The 12846-nt window shown below is 37.6% G+C and overlaps 2 protein-coding genes across 2 annotated transcripts in view; one reads left to right on the top strand and one right to left on the bottom strand.

Annotated features, from left to right (window-relative positions):
* The window catches only part of LOC106136492 (2-hydroxyacylsphingosine 1-beta-galactosyltransferase), a 46505-nt gene extending 38995 nt beyond the window's left edge, over positions 1–7510 (top strand). Inside the window, exons 4-8 of the mRNA XM_060948117.1 lie at positions 89–272; positions 1274–1508; positions 2187–2449; positions 3714–3942; positions 5819–7510. Of these exons, the coding sequence (XP_060804100.1) occupies positions 89–272; positions 1274–1508; positions 2187–2449; positions 3714–3942; positions 5819–6399 (1492 nt within the window). The 3' untranslated portion in view covers positions 6400–7510. The remainder of the gene's footprint in view (positions 1–88; positions 273–1273; positions 1509–2186; positions 2450–3713; positions 3943–5818) is intronic.
* Positions 7511–8404: 894 nt separating this feature from the next.
* Positions 8405–12846, bottom strand: part of LOC106136474 (xanthine dehydrogenase) — a 34721-nt gene continuing 30279 nt past the window's right edge. The window contains exons 22-27 of the mRNA XM_060948325.1: positions 12056–12313; positions 11302–11513; positions 10698–10983; positions 9878–10003; positions 9245–9386; positions 8405–8526 (exon numbers count right to left, since the gene is read on the bottom strand). Of these exons, the coding sequence (XP_060804308.1) occupies positions 8405–8526; positions 9245–9386; positions 9878–10003; positions 10698–10983; positions 11302–11513; positions 12056–12313 (1146 nt within the window). The remainder of the gene's footprint in view (positions 8527–9244; positions 9387–9877; positions 10004–10697; positions 10984–11301; positions 11514–12055; positions 12314–12846) is intronic.

Genomic DNA, 12846 nt, shown 5'->3' with positions numbered 1-12846 from the left:
CAATCAGTCTTTTCAAGACTATTGGCTCCGCATGGGATAGAAACGTGAATATATGTATGTATGTACATTATGAAACATTTCATTTCAGAGGTCACAACATCACGTTCATCAGCGCTTTCCCCCCGGACTTCCACATCGCGGGGCTGGAGGAGATCGCGCCCGAGGGTCTGGTCTCCTACGTGAGGAGCTACATGAGCTTAGACCTGGTCGGCGCCAGGATGAGGGGAGAGGAACCGCTGCCCGTGATGGATATCCTTAGATATGGATATGAGGTATGTGTGTATCAACTGTTAGGGATTATCTTTAGGAAAATTATCTTCTTCCTGGCTAAAGTCCTCACCTCAGTGCCGTGTGGTTCCCGGCACCAATAGAAAAAAGAATAGGACCACTCCATCACTCTCCCATGGATGTCGTAAAAGGCGACTAAGGGGTAGGCTTCTAAACTTGGGATTCTTCTTTTAGGCGATGGGCTAGCAACCCGTTACTATTTGAATCTCAATTCTATCTTAAAGCCAAATAGCTGAACGTGGCCTGTCATTTTTTTCAAGACTGTTGGATCTGTCTATCCCGCAACGGATATAGACGTGATTATATGTATGTATGTATGTAACTTTCTGAAAGATATGGCCGCACCATAATAATCCTATTCTAAAGTCTCGGGAACCATAGGGCAAAATACTACTAAAAATCAGGAAATATTTCATAACTAATAATTTTTACAAATTCAAATTCAAAAACATTACATTTCAGGGCTATAAACTTGTGTTATGAAACCTAGGTACTTTTATGACACTTGACCTCTCTTAATTTACGCATATCGCTAAAGTCTATTGGAAACCAGTACTCAACGTAACTACCTTCGATACCAAATTATTTACACCAAATTTGCGAGAATTGTTCATTGGAACTCTTAAATTTCTGAATACTTTTCTAATTGTAAACAATATCTCCTGTTGGAGTTGAATAAAATGTTTTCAATTACCTACCAAACATGAGGATTCAACCGTTGTTTCAAATTCCAGTTAAATTTATTAATTGCATTAAGATATCGTAATAGGATGTCGTAAAAGGCGACAAAGGGATAGACTTATCAACTTGGGATTCTTTTAGGCGATGGGCTAGCAACTTGTCACTATTTGAATCTCAATTCTATCAAGCCAAACAGCTGACCGTTGCCTATCAGTCTATTGGACTGACTATTGGCTCTGTCTACCCCGCAAGGGATATAGACGTGACTACATATACATATATGTAAAAACATTTCATTCCCCAGGCATGCGACGCTTTCCTAAGCGATTCCGAAATGCGTTCCTTCCTCCGCTCCGGGCGGACCTTCGACCTGGTGATCCTGGACGGAAGCTACCCGGAGTGCGCCCTGGGCGTGGTGCACCGTCTCAAGGTGCCCTTCATGTACATCAACACAGTGGGCTTCTACGCCATGCCCTTCAGCGGCTCCGGGAGCCCTACGCCTTATTCTGTCACACCGTTCTTTGGGAAGGCTTATACAGGTAAACATTTTTATTCCTGAGGAGGTAGGCATTGCCAATGGTTACATGATTGAAAGGCTTACGTTTAGCTAGTTGGTTCAATGATGGAATAGACATACGTATACATTAAATCACGTCTTTATCCCTTACGGTGTAGACAGAGCAGATAGCCACAAAAATGGAAGACCAAGTATACATAGTTGGATAGTTCTTAGAATTGAGTGTTAGACATAGTGACAGGTTGCTAGCTCTAGCTTGCATTCATACATATATTCACCTCTATATCCCTTGCGGGCTAGACAGAGCCAACGGTCCAGAAAAGATTGAAAGGCCACGTTCAGCTGTTTGGCTTAAAGCCCCAGCTTATAAGAAGAAATTTTGGTTTTGACGATATGCACGAAAAGGTAATAGGTTTCCAGAATTTTTTACTTAACAACTGTTACCAAAATAACATCATACTGATAGACTTAAATAGAATAGATTTATTTTCAAAATTGGATACAAGGTATCACTTATTGACGTCACATAATTTAAATCTAATTATAACTACTACCGCTTCCAAAGCGCATGTGTAGAAGAAGCGGCGGAACAAACTACACTGCAGCATTTTCATCGGACGTCAATTTACAAATATAGATCTCTTAAATCTAAATCGTGGACGAATGCACATTGTCTACATAAATATTTTCTCATTTACAGATAACATGGGCATACTCGACCGAGCTCTCAACGCTGGCTGGCACATCGGAGCCAAACTCCTGCACGGCATCAGCATCGGCATCCTCCACGGTGTCCTGAAGAGGCACCTCGGCCCCACCACCCCCCACTCCTACGACCTGGCCAAGAACGTCAGCTTCATCCTTCAGAACGGCCACTTTTCCGTGTCATACCCGAGACCTTACCTGCCCAATGTGGCGGAAGTCGCGTGCATACATTGCAAAGAGTCCAAGAGACTGAACCCTGTAAGTTGTTCTTACATACATACATACATAAAATCACGCCTCTTTCCCGGAGGGGTAGGCAGAGACTACCTCTTTCCACTTGCCACGATCTCTGCATATTTCCTGTTGTTGAGTTGTTCTTCTGTTTTTTTTTCTATGTCAATAGTGATCCTGATAGAATTCCCAACTGCTTTGATCTGGCAAGCAGGAGGTTGTTTAGTGGTATTGTATATCAAAACTTTCGGTTAACATACATACATAAAGTCACGTCTATACTATTATATAAATATAGGCGTGATTATATTTATGTATAAATAAATAAAATAAATAAATATATACGGGACAAATTACACAGATGAGCCTCGTAGTAAGTTCGAGACTTGTGTTACGAGATACTAACTCAAGATACTACATATATTCTAACTACTTATATAGATAAACATCCAAGACCCAGGCTAATCAGAAAAAGTTCTTTTCTCGTCATGCCCTGACCGGGATTCGAACCCGGGACCTCCGGTGTCACAGACAAGCGTACTACCGTACGTATGTTTATATGCTATACCCGTTGCGGGGAAGACAGAGCCAACAGTATTGAATAGACTGAAAGGCCACGTTTAGCTGCATGGCTTGCTTGTTGGATGGCACTTTAGAATAGGACCACTCCAAATATAACTAATTGACGTCGTAAAAGGCGACTAAACTTATAAACCTGGGATATTTCTTGTTGGCGATAGGCAAGGCAACCTGTCACTATTCGAATCTCAATTCAATCACTAAGCCATGCAACTGAAAGTGGCCTTTCAGTCCTTTCAGGCTCTGTCTGCCGTGTAAGGGATATACGTTATACTCGTAAAACCGAAACCGCCGAGCTTGCATGAAGAGAGTTATGAATGTGGATGAAGCGAAGGAAATATGCAGAGATCGTGGCAAGTGGAAAGAGGTAGTCTCTGCCTACCCCTCCGGGAAAGAGGCGTGATTTTAAGTATGTATATAAAATAAAGAGCCGTGTGGCTCCCGGCACCAATACAAAACAGAATAGGACCACTCCATCTCTTTCCCATGGATTTCGTAAAAGGCGACTAAATGATAGGCTTACAAACTTGGTGTTTTTTGTTAGTCGATGGGCTAGCAAGCTGTCACTATTCGAATCTCAATTCTATAGTTAAGCCAAATAGCTGAACGTGGCCATTCAGTCTTTTCTGTACTTTTGGCTCTGTCTACCCCGCAATAGATATAGACGTGACCATATGTATGTATGTATGTAAAATATAGTCTATTTCCCCAGGAACTAGAAGAATGGATATCCGGCGCTGGCGAGGCCGGCTTCGTGTACGTCTCTATGGGCTCCTCTGTGAAGACCACGAGCATGCCGCTGGCCGCCCATCGCATGATGGTCGCGGCTTTAGGGCGCTTACCATACAGGGTGCTGTGGAAACAGGACGCCGAGCAGAACATGACGGACATACCTTCGAATGTGAGGCTTTATAAGTGGCTGCCTCAACAGGATTTGCTTGGTAAGTTTAATAAATAATAATAAACATACATACATATGTACATATGGTCACGTCTATATCCCTTGCGGGGTAGACAGAGCCAACAGTCTTGAAAAGACTGAATGGCCACGTTCAGCTATTTGGCTTAATGATAGAATTGAGACCCAACTAGTGACAGGTTGCTAGCCCATCGCCTAAAAAAGAATCCCAAGTTTGTAAGCCTATCCCTTAGTCGCTTTTTACGACATCCATGGGAAAGAGATAGAGTGGTCCTATTCTTTTTGTATTGGTGCCGGGAGCCACACGGCACTAATAATAAATAATAAATATATACGGGACAAATTACACAGATTGAGTTAGTCTCGAAGTAAGTTCGAGACTTGTGTTACGAGATACTAACTCAGCAATACTATATCTTATAATAAATACTTAGATAGTTATCTATCTAAGTATTTATTATAAGACTTTCTCTTATTGGTCTGAGTCTTGGATGTTTATACATCCAAGACTCAGACCAATAAGAGAAAGTTCGTTTCTCATCATGCCCTGGCCGGGATTCGAACCCGAATTAATCACAGTATCAAATTCAAATTCTAAATTTTTATTCATTAATATAGGATACCTCATATCGCTTAATAATTGTCATCAAAACTTTTAGTTTCACAACATTGGTTGACGTCAAATGAATTACTTAAAAACTAAGTTTACTGCCGCTTCCAAGGCGTCAGTGCAGAAGAAGCGGTAACAAACTGCACTGCAGCATTTTCTTCAACAACGTCAACTATATCATTAAGATTACTTCTTCTTTCTAATAAAGTTGTTTGACGGCCTCTGTGGTGCAGCGGTAGTACGCTTGCCTGTGACACCGGAGGTCCCGGGTTCGAATCCCGGTCAGGGCATGATGAGAAAATTAACTTTTTCTGATTGGCCTGGGTCTTGGATGTTTATCTAGTATTTATTATAAAAATATAGTATCGTTGAGTTGGTATCTCGTAACACTAGTCTCGAACTTACTTTGAGGCTAACTCAATCTGTGTAATTTGTTCCGTATATATTTATTTATTTAGAGTTAATCACGGTTATAGCCTCACCACTCTGGAGCGGAGCCCAGCGTTTGCTCTTGACCATGGATTCTGGATTGGGTGAGTCAGGTTTTTACATGAAGACTTCTGACCTCTTCAAACATTGAATCATGGTTTCACATCCAGTGACGTGATTGTGCTGGTTTCCTCAGCATCGGTTAGCATTCGAAGTATGCACATTATATCAGTTATATTTATGCACATTGGACATAGCTCAGAAAAGAGTAATTGGTACGTGGCCGAGATGGGATTTGTACCGGTGCCCCACGAATTACTCGCGCATTGCATCTGGATTAGCAGTAATTAAAAAGTACTATCGTCGAGTATTTATTTATTATTCGCCAAATTTAGGTCGTGTTATATGTCTTGTTATAATTTAGGTCTCTGTAAATGACACTTGAATCCTGTTCAGCAAATCACGAGCTCTGAAAGTGTGATCTACCACGTTATTTAAAAGGAAGAGAGCTTAGTAGCCGACTGTCTTGTTCTGATTGACTATACTAACATATTTATTCTTTGAGCCCAAACTTGGTCTTGAGGATAACTTGCATTTTTTACGGATATATATTTTCTATAGATAACATAATACAATATATACAATAACTAGTTATTTCACTACAATAAATTAACATCAATTTATGAAAAAAAAAACATTGCAGCAACAGGCGACCTTATTACTCAAAGCGATTTCTTCAAAGGCTTCAATTTCGTGGCGCTGAGTTAACCTATGGTCTATATCTATAGAAACAATATAATGACAGATGACTCAGTCATCTTTTCTATATATTAATCAAATCTTTCTCTCTTTTTAACAGGTCATCCCAAGATCAAAGCATTTGTGACACATGGAGGTCTCCTCAGCATGTATGAGACGGTATACCATGGTGTCCCCATCGTGACCATCCCAGTCTTCTGCGACCACGACTCCAATGCCGCCAAAGCCGAACTAGACGGCTACGCTAAAAAACTTGACCTACAACACCTAACTGCTGACAAACTCTACCGAGCCATAAAAGAGGTTATAAATGAGCCTAAATATAAAAAAGAAGTGAAATACAGACAGGTTTTGTTAAGAGATCAGAAGGAAACGCCGCTAGAGAGGGCGATTTATTGGACGGAGTATGTCATACGACACAAAGGAGCGTATCATTTGCAATCCCCCGCAAAAGACTTGAACTTCTTCCAATACTACATGATCGATGTAGCGTTATTAGTTGCGCTATCCTTAGCCACGATAGTCGCTCTTATTTCGTACACTATAAGATTCGGTTTCAAGAAGTTGATAACACATCTGCAGAACAGACAAGTGAATAAGTTGCTAGACAAATCGAACCGGTTGTTGAAGCAGTCGAATTTATTAATAAAACAAGCGACAGTTGCGAAGAAGAAACTGTAATTGTTCTTGGAATTCCGTCTGAAGAAGACTCCAGTTACCCAGCAGCGTTACCAATAAGAGATTAACATAATGTTGTTCTTGTAAATATATAGGTTGTAAGAATTATGTCTCGTTTCGATTTGGAAAATGGTGAGTGAGAAGCGTCAAGAAAGTTGTAACACGTTTTATGATTGATGATGATAATGTGATTACATTAAAACTTCCGTTGTGTCACATATTTGATGTCAATATTTTCGCCTGATATTTTCTCATGAATCCAATTTTTTACGTCATTTTACGGTTCCTAGTCATTTTACGGTTGTTATTTTCAACAAATATCTGATTAATGGAAATATATGTATATTTATTTTTATGGGCGCTTCTAAATTTCATCGAGGCGAGACAAAGTAATAATTAATGTTAATAAAATTATATTTACTTTTCATATTTTGGGTGTAATATAAGAAAAATATTCTGAGGTTAGTGAAATAAATGTTGCTCAAATTTCATATTTTCAAGACTGAAAACTTGTAAATAATATAATTTCGTAAACATATTTTACATGACATCGTAGTTAACAAAATACAGGCAGGGTCTTTTCAAATTAACATTTAGTGGTGTAACATTTTTTTTAAGTTGTTATTTTAAACGTGCATAATCATACCTGTTGTGATTATTTTAGGATTGTGCAGGTTTATTAAAGTGATACATAAACGCCTTTTCTCAGAGGGGTAGGCAGCAGCAGTACATATTTTCACTTGCCACGACCTCTGCATAATACTTTCGTTTTATACACATGCAAGTGATCCAAGCGAATTACAAATTAAATAGTTTGAGTACTTACAAACATTAATAATGTTTAAAGGTAAATGTTTATCAATTTGATTTGATTTAACTTTACCGTATAATAACGTATTAAATTAGTACACAATAAGATGAAGAGATACAAGAAATTTTTGATTGTTCAGTTGTGAATTATATTGTTTATACCTTGAATTTTTAATGTTCATTGATGGAAATATTGTTGACATAATACAAAAATATTTTGTGGTCCAAAAATGAAAACCTAATAAAGTATATTCATTTGTTAATATAATTTATTAAGTTAATTATTAATAAGGTTTTTAATAAGTCTGTGATTTATTTCAATGTTCGTTAATTTTATTATAATGGTAATGAAATAAAACGATAATTGAAGTGACTGTTTTTAATTTAATAAAATATATTACACCTCTAAATGGCTAATTAATCATAAATAACATTTATTTGTATATAATATGAAAATAATCAAATTTAATATGACTAGTAGTAATATTTATCACTATATTTTGCATAATCTTGATATTTCTATAGGAAACAAAGATTTAAATTATCTACGTACATCTAAATCTATAAACATTTTTTGCTATTTATTTTATAGTTACTAGATATTTTAATAGTTAACCTACTAGATTAATTTTGTGGATGGTCCCATGGCAATGCCCAAGAACCTCCCATAAGATTAAAAGAAAGAAAGAAAAAAAAATTGTTTATTTAGAATAAAATATAAAATATAAACATATAACAATTTAGATCCAAGAATGTACCGAAAAGGTCTCCGTTCAGTGAATGTCACAGAGTGAACCGCGACGCTGGTCTTCCGCGGATGCTTCTGACAGATATATGAAATGTACACCATACACCAATACAATGGCAAAGGTACCAATGATATAGGGTTCATATGTTTTGAAAATTATGATTCGAAGAGACTAAATGAGAAAATCTAGTTAACTTATTTACAAACTTTTTTTATCTTAAGAAATAATGACGAAAAAATATAAAAACCCATCGCCCAAGAGAAGACTCCCAAGTTAATTAAATAAAAAAAAAATAATTAAATTAAATTTAAAAATTAATAAACTAATTATTTTCGTGCATAACGCAAAAGAAATCGAAATAACGGCTTCGAAATTCTCTGAAAGGCGCCGTAGATTTGGTATTGGCGACTCCAGACAAAGTAAAAGTGGAGGAGTCGCCGGATTGAGGATTACATGTCGACTTTGGGGGGGTCCTGGGGCTGGCCGATGACGCTGATGTCCTTGCCTTGCTCAGGGTTGATCTTGGCGGCTGGAGTAGACCCCGATGATACGGCGAATTTCATTATGCGGTCTGTAAATCAATTTTTTTATTAAAAGACTCAGGTAGAACTATATATTATAAAGTTCTAATTAGAATAAAAAAATAATTGTCTATGCCCACTATCATCGGGTATATTTTATTGAGCTGCGTCTGATCTCCGTGACCCTGTGAACTGGAGAACCTGCCTGCAGTATTGAGAAGGCTGAATATTGAATGTGAGGGTTTATTATAAGACTACTAAAAAATGGATACTACATTTACGTCCAATTCATAGACAATTCTCATGTTGGTATCTGAAATTTGTGCCGGAAACTGATGTAATAATTAACAGTGCTCGGACAAAGTTTATGAGTGTTTGTTTGACAAGTTTTTATGACTATTTCTTTAATTAAATGTTATGTTAGTATTTATTTACTGTACACAATAAAAATCACAATTATTGAATAATATACAATAACAAACATATAGATATACAACATGTTAACTACATCGGTAAAAACAATTCTCTTGTAATATGAAATATACTATACTTATTATACTAAAAAAATATATATTAATAAATTGAATAAAAAAATATTGCAGAAGTGCCCTTATAAATGACGTGCGAAACTTTGAACCAAAATTTAAAGAGTTATAGTAATAGAAAATATATAAAAGAAATATTTACTCCAGAGTTCTCACTCGAACTGAAAGCTAAGTTAATTTAGAGAAAATATAAAAAACGGACGCACCGCCTTAACCCCTCTACCTTTGAAGTGGAAGATGAGGCTCCCGATCACGCCCAGGGTCCCAAAGGCCACCAGAAGCCATCGCAGCACCCCAACAGCTCGCTTCGGGAGGAAAAGCTGGTTCTTCAGCATTTTCACGAAGGTCTTGTTGAGCGCCAAGCCCTGGATAATTTTAAAGCATCATTAGAAAAAATCTATTTAACTCTCAAAGATTCCTAAAAATGTATAATAAATATATAATTGTTAGCAAATGTAGATTTGAAATGATCACAAAAAATGTAGAAGAAAAAAAATAATGTAAAATATTTAATTATATTTATTTATGGTTTAAAATTCAATTTAAATTTATTACTTTGTTAGTAACAACACAATTCAAATTTTCAGTAAATAACTCCTTTTTTATTTTTATTGTAAACAATGAGTTAAAAAAAACGAGTTATTTCCTGAAAATTTGAATTGTGTCTGAACTTCAACGAATCGAGATTAGAAAAAAATTTAGATAGTTAACAAGGCTTATTAGTTAAATTCGTCATCAATCAATTTACATCAGAGTTAACACAAGAATTAAGAAGTTTTGTACATAATAAGACAAAAGACCAGAAGTCAAGATGCTTCTTATGATGATTGAATGATATTAGGTTAAATCATGCCACCTCTTCAATCCAAAACAGTGGAGCGATGGTATTCGGCATTGTCTTGCACAGCTCCAGTTTCTCATTCTGCAGCAGCAGCATGTTGAATTGTACTCTTTGCCTCGCCACCATTGGAGTTCCCGAGATCTGCAATAATATCAGTAATTAATAAAGAAGTCTAAGTAAACAATAGAAAAGATAATAAAGACATTTTTCCAAGCTTAGAATACATACATACATAGATACAAACATATACATACATACATATACATACATATGTTCACGTCTATATCCCTTGCGGGGCAGACAGAGCCAACAGTCCTGAAAAGACTGAATGGCCACGTTCAGCTATTTGGCTTGATGATAGAATTGAGATTCAAATAGTGACAGGTTGCTAGCCCATCGCCTAAAAACAGAATCCCAAGTTTGTAAGTGGGAAAGAGATGGAGTGGTCCTATTCTTTTTTCATTGGTACCGGGAACCACACGGCAGAAATATACATACGTGAAAAGATTAACAAAATTAGAACAATTTTAAAGTGATTTAAAATTATATAAAACAGTTTTATTAACAAGATCACGTTAATAATAATAATCGGGTTTTGGCAGGAGAACAACATAACATCAACTTCTCCAAAGGGCCTCTACGTGTTGGATTTATATCCCCACGCAAGCCTCTCAAAAATCCGGGGTGTATAGACCCGTGACATTCAAGAGGAGAAACATAAATAAAATCTTCGGTAATCCAGTTTCAGATAAAAGCATTTGTTTCCAGAAAATACTAAGAGATAAATTTGTTCAGGTAAAGTCCTGATAATGATCTACACAGTTTTATAACTTACCGGCTCAAAATCAATCGCAATGGAATGCTCATTAGGATCAGGATTTAGCCCTTTTATATTTTTCAGAAGTTCCGGATCGCTGTCCAGAAAATGTGGTAGAGAAGCGTACATAGGTGCGCTCATACACTTCATGAGGTCCATGAGGCCCTTTGGAGGGCAAGTGTCAGGACTGTCGCAGAAACATTGCAGTTCTGGGTCGTTGGCGAAGTCGCCGATGTTGGCCACGTAGCGGTTCGTCTTGATGCCTTGGTAGGAAGTCTTCTTTTGATACCAGGGTTTAAAGGATCTGGTGAAAAATGTTGTTCTTGTAATTGTTGTCTGGTAAAGTGGTTTGGTGTCTGTGATCAATACTTTTACATGAAACTTGTTAGTATTATCTGATTTTATTGTAGTGATCAATACGTTTAAATTAATATTCATAACGATAGTAATGAGTTTGCTGTCTGATTTTTGTAGTTAGGGAAACCTGACCAAGTCAAACTACGCATACAATACCTACATATACAGTATCACGTCTATATCCCTTGAGAGACAGAGGTAAATAGTCTTGACAAGACTGAAAGATCACGTTCAGCTTACTGAGAAATTTTCGATAACACCCCACCTGCACAAGTCCCCAGAAAACGACTGCAGCCGATCATTCTCCGTCAGGAAGGGCGGGAAGACAGTCCCGTCAGTACCCTGGTACTCATTGCAGGAGTCCTTCCAGATCTCCTGCTGCGGCTTCCCGTCCACGGCGACCACTTTCCCCACGTCCATCACGTTGGTCTTACCACGTTTTACTGTGACCACGTGAGGATCTACCGTTCCGTTTCGCTGGAAAAGTAAAGTATGATCATCGCCTTTCGACAGTAGGTCAGATTTGCCTTCCCAAGGTTACAGGATCCGTTAATAAATTAATTTAATTTTGCAACCTGCATGCCTGCTGGCGTTTAAAACGAACGAGATATTTCTCTGAATTCTCGACCAAAATACATATAGCTTTAGTTATGTGGCGACATCAATACGCCACACGTTACAACAATAAAAAAAATCACGCGACGTGATTAATCAAAAACAGCGAAAAACCTAAATCGCGCAAGCAAATATTTCACGGATTGGAGCATATATACATCCTCCGACACAAAATTGTTGGACCCGCAGTTCCCCAGGCATCCCACCTAGCCTGGTGGAAGATCTTCCCTTTGGTGGCGGTCGAGCCGAATCATCGCTCCCGCTACAGTTATAAGGGTGTGACTTTGTTAACTCTCTATAAGTATCTAAGCATTTAGGACACCCTAGGCGGGGAAACAATGTTTGTGATTTGGTATAGATGTACTACTTTCCGTCAGATGTCAGTTTTATAAAGAAGAACTTACTGCAGCAAACAATGAGAACCTCAACTGGTTATTCGGCTCAAACGTTAGTCCAGCGACGTTTTCCTTCTTCAGAGCTGTGCAGAAGGCTTTTGGAGCAAACTCGGTCCTGGCGCAGTTGATGACGACTCCTCTGAACAGGATGTCCATGGCTTTGACACGGAGGAACATGTCTGGAGGGTCGTCGAAGACCCCGTTGAAGGCCTTCCCGATCATGTTGAGCATGGCGGGCTTGTCTCGGGAGATCACTGTGGCTACAGCCTGCGAGATAGGTAATTCAAAGAAATTTGGTCTTATAATAAATTTGAGAAATAAATTGTCGAAAGGTCATCTCATTGTCATTCCAAAAATATTCCATTTTGTGTTTTTTTTTTAATATTGATTCCATTTTCTATATTTTTTTTACCATAAACACAATCTGTTATTTTGTAATGACACATTTTTAAACGGTTTTATTTAGCTCACCCCGTTTGTTTTATTGTTGGGTCAAATTTAGTAATTCAAATTTCACCCTCTTCCTGTCAACCGATTAATCTGAAATTTTGTATACACTTTGGATTTTGGTGACAATATAATTATGTTTATTCATTATCATTATAAATTCAAGATGGCCGCCGTTACAAAATGGCGGATAATTTAGGTTTCATTAATCCCATCAATATGGGTATCAAATGAAAGGGCTCAACAAGCAGAATACAATATACTATAAAAAATTGAAATCCAAGATGGCGGCCTCTACAAAATGGCGGATAACTTAGGTTTTATCAATCCCATCAACATGGGTATCAAATGAA

This window comes from Amyelois transitella, chromosome 15 (assembly GCF_032362555.1).
Source record: "Amyelois transitella isolate CPQ chromosome 15, ilAmyTran1.1, whole genome shotgun sequence".
Classification (NCBI taxonomy): Eukaryota; Metazoa; Arthropoda; class Insecta; order Lepidoptera; family Pyralidae; genus Amyelois; species Amyelois transitella.
The sequence above is the reverse complement of the archived record's forward strand: the minus strand, read 5'-3'. Positions and strand labels throughout refer to the sequence as shown.